The following is a 9,754-nucleotide window of genomic DNA, read 5'->3' as shown; positions in this document are numbered from 1 at the left end:
ATAATATCTCTGAGGTATGCCTTTAATGTTAGAACTTGAAGGGATCTGAGAGATCATGTGATCCAGTCCTCTTCATCTTACACATGAGAATGAGGTGTAGAGAGACCAAATTGACTTGCCAAGGTTACCAGCTAATTAGTGACACAAAATACCAGCACCCCGCTTCCTAGTTCTTTTTTTTTTTTTTAGGCAGAATACTCTTTGGCATAAATTGCAGCAATATCTTTTTGGATCTACCTCCTAGAGTAATGAAAATAAAAACAAAAATTAACAAATGGGACCTAATGAAACTTAAAAGCTTTTGCACAGCAAAGGAAACCATAAACAAAATGAAAAGACAAACCACAGAATGGGAGAAAATATTTGTAAACTATGCGACTGACAAGAGATTAATCTCCAAAATATACAAACAGCTCATGCAGCTCAATATCAAAAAAGCAGACAACATAGTTCTCTTCTCATTACATCACTTGGATTGTGAGTTAAGCTTGGGAAGCTCCCTGGAGTTAGTCACTGATGATCTGATCTTGTCATTTGTTTCCTCCAATATATTGGGTAATAACATTAGTTACATTTAAAAAACAAGAAAAATAGAAGTAAAATGTCAATGAAGTTCACTGATTTAGGATAACCACTGTTTACCAATGTAGCTGATGCATAGAGTGATAGAACAGTAGCAAATGTATTTAAATCTCAGGGTGAAGAAACTTTTTTTTTCGTAGTTTCAGAAATGTGGTCCAAGGAATATGGGTAAAACGAGTGTGGAGGAAAATGTCTAGTTTCCTTGGGCTTTTTAAAAATGCTTGTTTTACTTCAAAGTTTATAGAAAAGCATTTGCTGAAAGTCCACTGTGTGTAGGATGTTGTCCTAGGTTCTGTGAAAAAAATAATAAAAAAGTTTTTATTGAGATTTATTACTTACCATTTGAATTTCTCAAACTCCTAGAAATACAGAGAAAAACAACTTTAAATTTTAAAACACAACAATCTTGAAGTTGCAAAAGGGCATTGAATGAGAATAATTCAATATGTGGCACATTAAAAAATGTGAAATGCAGTTCAAAGTATATTCATAACACTTTAAAATTCCTTGTGGATGGAAATCCATTTCCCTGTTTCCGTTGAAGTGCTTGATCTGCCAAAACTAGATTAGCCAAAGCACTAAGGCGTGGTTAAAGTATGGAAATTCAGTATTTTGCCAAATCCTAACACAGATGGGAAAAATAAGTACCAACCCTCACACCTTCTTGAGCCCTTTGCCATTTGGGTTCATAGTTCTTACAGGCCTGGTTTGCTGATTCCTGGCTTATTTTTCCTGCAGTGTTTGCTAAATCAGTTTCTTCAGTACAATAATTTGCCCTGAAAGAGCAAGGCAGTTTGCTTTGGAAACCAAATGAATCCTTTCAGGTCACTTGGTATCTTGTGATACAATTTATTTGAAACTGTATTTTGCAATATGGAAATATTTAGGAAAATTGGTAAACTAGAGATGATATGTGTAATTTGACTCAGAGTCACTCACGTTTTTACTTCTTTGTAGCTTTGAAATCATTGAAAGGGGAAGTAAAAAAGAGAAGAGGAGAAAGATTGTGCTGGAAAGGATGTTTCTGAGATGAGTTAGGAGTGGTGGCTGAGAAGTTGGGCATCTTGAAAGCCCAAATTGGTTTCAGACAATAACTCCTACAACCTGCAGGTCTGAGGCTTTTGCAGAAAGCTGATTGATGGTAGCTGCTGTCTTGGGATAACCAGTTCAGGCTCTGAGATTGACTGATCAGTCAAGCAGTTTGGATATGGGCCCCTGGATCAGAAATTGCACAAAGGACGATGGCAGCAGTGAGTAGAGTGAATTTCAAAAGTTGTCACGATTCTCTTGAAGCACTCGTCTTGGCTCTCTGTGCAGCCTTGAACTGAATACCATTGAATTCCACCTGGGGGAAACAAGAGGTCATGGTAGATGAATCCCTTGGCAGGTACAACCTACCTGGCCTTAGTTGCTTCAGATAACTAACAGGTTAAAAAAACAAAGACAAAGGAAAACAAAGCAAAAACTCTAGGTCTACCAGGATACTATCATCTTGCCTTTTAAGAACTCCCACCTAAAGTTATTCTAGTTGTGTGCATTGCAATACAAAAGCTTTGAAATTGTAAAGCAAAATAGCTTTCAAACTCAGTTCATAAAGCTATGCAATTGCCAGTTTCTGTGTAGAAATTTCTGAAATGTTAGCTTTTTAGAACTTCCTAATAATCATCCCCCAGTTTTACCAGGTCATGAGTTATTCAAAGGGCTGAATCCACAGAAGGGTCATTTAGATGTGTAAGTGCTTCTTAGGAATGGAGGTGTGTCGTTGACCTCATTTAATTTTCCCCCAATTACAAGTAGTAATGCATGTTCACTGTGGAAAATGTGGGCAATACACAAAAGTGCAAAATAAGTGACAACAATGTCCTGCAATCTTAGCATTCCCAGTTTCAGTTGTATGGAGGAGAACACAAATGAGCAATTCTCTAAAGGTAGTAAAACATGGTTGGAAACTTGAGAAAACAGTAGCCTTTCAACTGTGGGCGATTTTGCTCCCCAACCCCAGGACATTAGATAATGTGCATAAACATTTTTGTTGCTACAACTTGGAAGATATTACTGGGATGTAGTGGGTATAGGCCGGCAGTGTGCTAAATATCCTACAATACACAAAATATCCCTGTATAACAAAGAATTATCCTGCCAAAGTGTCAATAGTGTTGACAAACTATTGATAAAACCATCAAAAGCCTAAGTTCCAGTGGTATTTGTTTTGCATCATCATGCAGTGGCAGACTTTTCATGTTAGGAAACTCTCTTCCCATAACATTGTCGTTATTCCAGGTCCTTGACCCAACCAAGAGCTATTGTCAAGATTTTGCTGTATAAGCTTCCAAGCTCTTTTTTATGTGCAGAGTTTTTATGGTAAGTTGACTAGATGGCTATCTGTCCACCTTCAGGAAGAGAAGTCACTGAGAGCTAACATTTCATGGCTCCAGGGGGGCTTGGCCCCTTTCCTCTTCAATAAGGAAAGGGTTCTTGACTGGTATGGGTGAGAGTCAGAGGGAACTTGGGGCCCAGAGAGGGGACATAGGTTGAACAAAGCTCAAGTAACCCTGTTAAAACCAAAACCCCAGCAGACATGACCCCAAATTTTCTTCCTCTCTCCCAACTGACTTTGATTTCCTCTAATTTTTTTTCTCCCCTTCCATTTCCATAGAGAAATTTAGAGTTCTGCTTTGTGGATTTTTATACATAAGTGGCATACTATGCATACTGTTTTGCAACTGACTTTTTTTCTGCTCAACAATGTTTTAAAGATTTTTTTCACGTTAACAAAGGGATCCGGTTCATTCTAAGTATTACATAGCAATCCATGGCCTGAATATATCATAGTTTAACAGCTATAGACAAACATTTAGATCATTTCCGTTACTTTACTATTAAACATAATGCTGCAATGATAACCTTGATACATGCCTTTTTGTGTTACATGTAAATATTTCTCTGCAGTAGATGCGAAGAAATAAATTGCTTTGTAGACAACTGTGCTCATTTAAAATTTTAACTGAAATTCACAAATTGTCTTTAAAAAAGTCAAACCAATCTAAACTGTCATTAGAAAATGTATGAGAGTTCCCATTTTCCCATATTGTCACAACTCTTGATATTATAAAACTCATAAGTTTTAGCAATCTGCTGGGTTAAAAATATTATTTCTGTAATTTGCATTTCTTTGATATTTACTGATGGGTTGAGCTGCTTTTTATGTGTTTAGGTTAAGTCATTTATATCTCCTCTTCTGAAAATTGCCTTTCTATTTCTTTAACAAGTGTTTATTTTTATTTTTAATTTTTTTTGATTGTTGGTCTTTTAAAAAATGAGTTTTTTAGAAGTTCTTTATTCTGGGTAGATATTAATATTTTCTTGTTATTTCCCAATTATTTTTGCCCAGTTTATTCCTTATCTTTTATAGTTTTGGGGTTATCATTCATTTCATAAATTTTAAAATACTGATGTATTCAAATTTATCATTTCCTTTATGATTTTTGTCTTTTGGATGTTAAGGAGGCCTCCTCTCTTTCAAGCTTAAAACATGTTCTTCAATATTTTCTTCTAATGTTTTCATCATTTGGAATTTTATGTTTCTCTCTTTAATCCATGTGGACAAGGCCAGCTTCCTGGGCATTAAACCTGTGTGATTACACAGAGCCCTGCACTTGGAGGGAAATTATGTATTAATTTTTTGTGAGGATGTGAATGGTGTGAATGAGGCAGTATATAGATTTCTTTAGAAATGTGTGCTCTGGAGTTAAGTACCCACATTTGAATTAGACTACAACACTCCTTAACTGTGTAACATCATGCAAATTTCTTAATCTTTCTATGCCTCAGATTTCTTATCTTTAAATTGGGAATAGCGACAAGGTCCAGCTCATATCATTGATTTATTGGTGTGATGTAATCTGGGTAAAGCTCTTAGTATAGCATGTAGTAAATGCTCAGGGAATGTTTGCTCTTACATAAGGAGTTTTCCTGTGCTGTAGTTAAATGTTTTTAAAGTGTTATGACTTACCTTTAATATGGACCTCTTTTATACAATACTGTCCAGGTTTTGTTCTGCAGGTTCCAAAGTCCAAAAGACATCCATGGAAGGGGATTGAGAGGTTGCATGATCTACAGATCACACCTCCAACACCTCCAAATACGGGAGAGAAAAAATAAGGGAAAAATAGAGATGGACACCAGAGACAGAAAAAAAGACAGAGAGAAAAGAGAAATCCAAAAATAAAGCAATGATTTTCAACTTTAAAAAGTATGCAGTATTTTATAAATTGATTCTAAAAAGTCACATAAATTTAAAATATTTTTATTTGGAGAATTTAATAGGGGGAATTTTATAACATATGCTACATTAAAGAACTGGAAGCACTCTGAACTGATACTAATAAAAAAATGAAGCCAGGTGGGCTAAACAACTTAGTTGGTTAAAATGTATTCAGTTCCTCAGAGCCTAATTAAATCAAACCAAAGTTATTTAGCCAGAGTTATTTCAGCCATATATCCACTGTTAGGTCTTCATTTCCATGTGTAAGGAAGTACATTATATATAGTAGGTTCTCCATATTTATTGTTTGATTAATATTTACATATTGGTAATCTTCAATACTCAAATTCAGTGGCTTAAAAGTGTTATTTATTTTGGTTATGTAGAAATAGCCCAGAGATTTTTTTTTTTTTTTTTTTTTTTTTTTGCCGTACGCGGTCCTCTCACTGCTGTGGCCTCTCCCATTGTGGAGCACAGCCTCCAAACAAACAGGCTCAGTGGCCATGGCTCATGGGCCCAGCCGCTCCGCGGCATGTAGGATCCTCCCTGACCGGGGCAAGAACCCGTGTCCCCTGCATCGGCAGGCGGACTCTCAACCACTGCGCCACCAGGGGAGCCCAGCCCAGAGATTTTTGACCTTGGTCAACGTAGATAAGATTGGAAGACATTAACTGGAAGATCACTTTCCAAATCTGACTATGTATCAGATTTACTTAAGCAGTTAAAATGAACACAGATTTCCACAGCCTCCACAGAACCTGAGTTAGAATCAATAAGAGGTGGGGCCCAGGAATCCGTACTTTAGATATCCAGAAACAGTGGAGGGCGTGTAATTTGAATGTAGATGTCTGGACCAGTTTTTGAGAACCACTGGTTCTATTGAATTCAGGAATCTTCTTTATAATAACCCCTGTAGGAGGCCTTGGCTAGTGATGGAGAGCAGTGCAGATTGTTAAAGGATTCTTCTGAAATTGAGCTGAAATTTGTCTTAATATTCACAGTTCCAATCTTTTAATATATGAAAACCATTGCTGTTCCACTCCTATTCACTGGTTAACTCTAAAGAAGAGTTTACTAAACATTTTGTGCAATGTATTTTATATCTCCGACATATTGGGGATTAGAAGAGATCACTTTTAATAGAAAATAGTCTGGCTGATGAGGCTAGTTAACCTCTGTTGACTATTTTCCCCCAGCTTCAAACTTATCTAAAGATATTCAGGAAATATCACATTGGTTTTCTCATTGAGCATGACAGAATTTCAATCCATAATCAATGTCAACCAGCAAATATTTTTTAAAGAACTAAGCTTATGCCAAGGATTCTGCTAAGCAATTTACATTTCCCACAATAAATCCTTCAGGCAGGTGTTATAGTTGCCCACATTTCACATAAAAGAAAACTGAGGCCTTAAGATTTTAAGTAGCTCACTCCAGTGGCAGAGACAGGAGTTGAAAGAGGTCTGTTGAAATCCAAACCCCTTGTTTTTAGCAAGCATACCATGTCACTGAAGTTGCCTACCTTTGTGTATCCCAAACCTTCTGATGTCACCTTCTTCTTGCTGGAGATTTTGACTCTTCCAAGATTCAGGGTCAGTCTCCTGCCCAGAATACTAGGGCTGCTTGCTTCTTCAAGTCATGCCTAAGGGAGTTTTCCTCCTGGACTCGTGATTTCTCAATTTATAACTTGTCCTTAGTGATCCACTACATAGCTCAGACCTTGGTGCCAGTGGCCTCCCCCTCCCCCCGCCGGTGGAGAGCTTATATGATGCCAGATCTTTCTCTGCCATGCCTAAGGCCCCTGGACTGTTTTCCTGGATGAGATCTCCTCTAGTTTCTTTCTCTCCCTCTCAGATGGTCCTTCTTCCATCTGATTCCACACCCAGTATCCACAGCCTTCTTCCTAAAATCTTGGCCCTGACATTCTTTACTACAGCTGAAGGCAATGCCTTAACTTTTAGGCTTTCTGCTGACCGTATTTGTTCCATTGTATGAATACTTACAAATATGTTCACAGATCCATTTCCTTTCTTCCAGTCTCTTTTTGTCTGAAAATTTATTGTTGGTTTTTTTAATATAACTAACATGATATATTCCAATTTGACAACTAAATTTAAAGTTTCAGGTTTTATGTTAAATTAATAGATTCCTCACATGATTAATTCTGAAGTATCCTATTCTACTTTATGATCTTATTGTGGGGAAAATCTAATAGACTATATTTAATTACTCAAATGCATATTATAAATATATATGTAATTATTTAAACATTATAAATCACGATGATGGTGATCTTTTAAAAATAACCATCCCTTACTTCATGGACACTCCTTACTTCAAAATTTCTCTTTATGCTGAATTTTCTTCTTTTACCCTCACATCTTCCCTGTGTATTCAACAAAATTAATGCAGTCTCCTGCCTGAGTCATTTTTTTCATGATATCCAAGACAGGGAAGATGTTCTCTTGAAATTTTTCATCTATTCCTATGTTCCCTTCCACATTCTTTACAGAAGAGAAGTGTAAAGACTTAAAATGCAGCAGAGACCCAAGCAGTTTGCGTTTGCTTCTGCCCTTTCTGCAAGGGGTAATCAAAACTCTGCTGCGCATTGTATATAGTAATGAGGGTAGTGTGGGAAGCAGAGACTACAAACAAGTGGTCCAGGGGCTAGACCTGGTCGGTTTAACTTGCATACTGCTTTCAAAATGTTAACATTTAAAAGTTGGGAGAGTTTTCCTGCAAACCTGAATATCTGGCTTCTCCTGAAGAATCAGATTTGGCAGTGTTCGGCTCTCCTTTCTCCATGTCAGCTGTGTACTGGCTGCCCTCCTCTGGTTTTGTTACTGGATGATCCCCCCCCACCCCCCCATTTATATTATCTGACCAAACACTTCAGGCATTTGAGATGGTGATCCCAGTATTAGGTACCAAAAGTCTCTAAGTCTCAGTATTAGAATTTTATTTACCTCTGGGATACCTTTTAGATTCTTCCTACTGACATGTGGTCTCCAGACCAACAGCATTGGCATCACTTGGAAGCTTGTTGGAAATGCAGACTCTCAGGCCCTACACCTGACCTGCTGAATCAGATTGTGCTTTTTAACAAGATCCCCAGGTGACTCATATGTAAATTAAATCTTCTGACTCTAAGAGACCCTGCCCTGTTAACCCCTGGGTTCAGCATAGGGCAGCCATCTTCATTAACCATATTACCATTTCATCGGGAAGGAGAATTCCCATGTGCTTAAACATGCGTGTTTGGAGATATTACCTTCATGAACATCTACCTAATTTGAAGGGCCTTAGGAATTCTGTAAAAGGGATTGAAAGCTCTCTGTTATGTGGTTCTTTTATAAATGAAGGAATATTATAGTTGGTGGTGATGAGCACATAGAAAAAGTGCTGGGAGAGCCTTGTCTATGCTTATTTGGTCTAATTAATTCATTTTTTGGGTCATATTTATAAGGCCTTCCTGCTTAGATTGATTAGTTCCAGCTTAATGATAATAATAGCAACATGTGGGCCACTATCTGCCAACTCAGTTTACTCATGTATAAAATGGGAAATAATAGCACTTAACTCATAGGATTGTCATGTGGATTCAGTGCATTAATACACATAAAATATTTAGACCAGTACCTGGCATATAGTAAATGCTGAATAAATGTTAGCTCATTGTTATTTAAGGGTTTACTCAGGCTTTGTTTTTTTTTTTTTTTGTTTTGCGGTACGCGGGCCTCTCACTGTTGTGGCCTCTCCCGTTGCCGGGCACAGGCTCCAGACGCGCAGGCTCAGCGGCCATGGCTCACGGGCCCAGCCGCTCCACGGCATGTGGGATCTTCCCGGACCGGGGCACAAACCCGTGTCCCCTGCATCGGCAGGCGGATTCTCAACCACTGCCCCACCAGGGAAGCCCAGGCTTTGTTTTAAGGACCTTTCGTACTTTATTTAAGGCCACCCTCCACTTATATTGTAATTCTGCAATTTCTTGAGTAATTTTTCCTCTTTTTTGATTTATGTTTTCTTAATGACTTACCACCTAAGAGGCAGAATAAGATAAAAGCACCACCGAAGACAGTCCTTCTCATTCTAAGATTTCTAGCCAAAAAAGAAGATGGATGGAAAGACATGTACCACCATTAAATCTTTCCTAGGGAAGTAATGAAGTTGTACATTTGTTAGCTATTATAAAAAGGGAAATCACTAAATAAGTTTCATTTCTTTCATTAAGAAACTATAAAGAAATTCATTCTGTGAAGGAGGAAAAACAATTTACCTGTCTATGTCAAAAATTCACCATAAAACTTTTCTTAGTTCCAGAACATTTTAAGTTTAGCTGTCTTCTTATTATCAAATACCATTCCCTCCCTTAATAATTTCCCTGAATTGCAAAAATAGGAAATAATATAGATAACGTTTCTAGAATAATATCATGTTAAAAATACTTTTAACTATTAGCCAAAAAATTTTTATTTATGCTTCCTCATAAACTACTGCTTTCATTGCAAATGATCATATTTATAAGGAAAGTATATCATAGTTAACAATAGTTAACACTTATTAAGATGAAGAGAAAGAAATTGTCAGATTGGCTAAAATATAACACTTCAGTTATGCATAACTTACCTGCCTTCTTCATAAATGTATTGTGGGAATTTTCTGAGTCTGAACTTCTTTAAAAGATAACAAGTAACATTTCTGATGTAATAAAGTTCGTTATAACTGAAACCAACAAGTCTCTGATCCTCTAGATTCCAAACAGTTTAAACAGTAAAATTTGCCCAAGTAAACAGGAAAAATTTTCACCAGAACACGCTGATCTATATGGAACTTAATTGCTTTATTTATGAAATTAACGTAATAAGACTAAGTCAGGCAGTTGTTAAACTAATTAACTGTAAATATGAC

The 9,754-nt window shown here is 37.0% G+C and overlaps 1 protein-coding gene across 1 annotated transcript; it reads right to left on the bottom strand.

Annotated features, from left to right (window-relative positions):
* Nucleotides 1–1,802: 1,802 nt before the first annotated feature.
* Nucleotides 1,803–8,976, bottom strand: C9H9orf57 (chromosome 9 C9orf57 homolog). Its single transcript, XM_055086937.1, has 3 exons — nucleotides 8,883–8,976; nucleotides 4,595–4,750; nucleotides 1,803–1,927 (listed from the first exon to the last, which is right to left on the bottom strand). The coding sequence occupies exons 1-3, from the start codon at nucleotides 8,974–8,976 to the stop codon at nucleotides 1,803–1,805; spliced, it is 375 nt and encodes a 124-aa protein (XP_054942912.1).
* Nucleotides 8,977–9,754: the final 778 nt, after the last annotated feature.

This window comes from Physeter macrocephalus, chromosome 9, assembly GCF_002837175.3.
Source record: "Physeter macrocephalus isolate SW-GA chromosome 9, ASM283717v5, whole genome shotgun sequence".
NCBI classification, from domain to species: Eukaryota; Metazoa; Chordata; class Mammalia; order Artiodactyla; family Physeteridae; genus Physeter; species Physeter macrocephalus.
Note: the sequence above shows the minus strand (reverse complement) of the source record. Positions and strands in the feature narration are given on the sequence as shown.

Coding starts and splice junctions, on each gene's coding strand:
- C9H9orf57 (XM_055086937.1), bottom strand. CDS start 8,976: ATGTCTTTCCATCCATCTTCTTTTTTGGCTAGAAATCTTAGAATGAGA. Junction 4,751..8,882: donor CTTATTCTGCCTCTTAGGTG/GTAAGTCATTAA, acceptor GTCCATCTCTAT/TTTTCCCTTATTTTTTCTCT. Junction 1,928..4,594: donor AAAAGAGGTCCATATTAAAG/GTAAGTCATAAC, acceptor TGTTTCCCCCAG/GTGGAATTCAATGGTATTCA.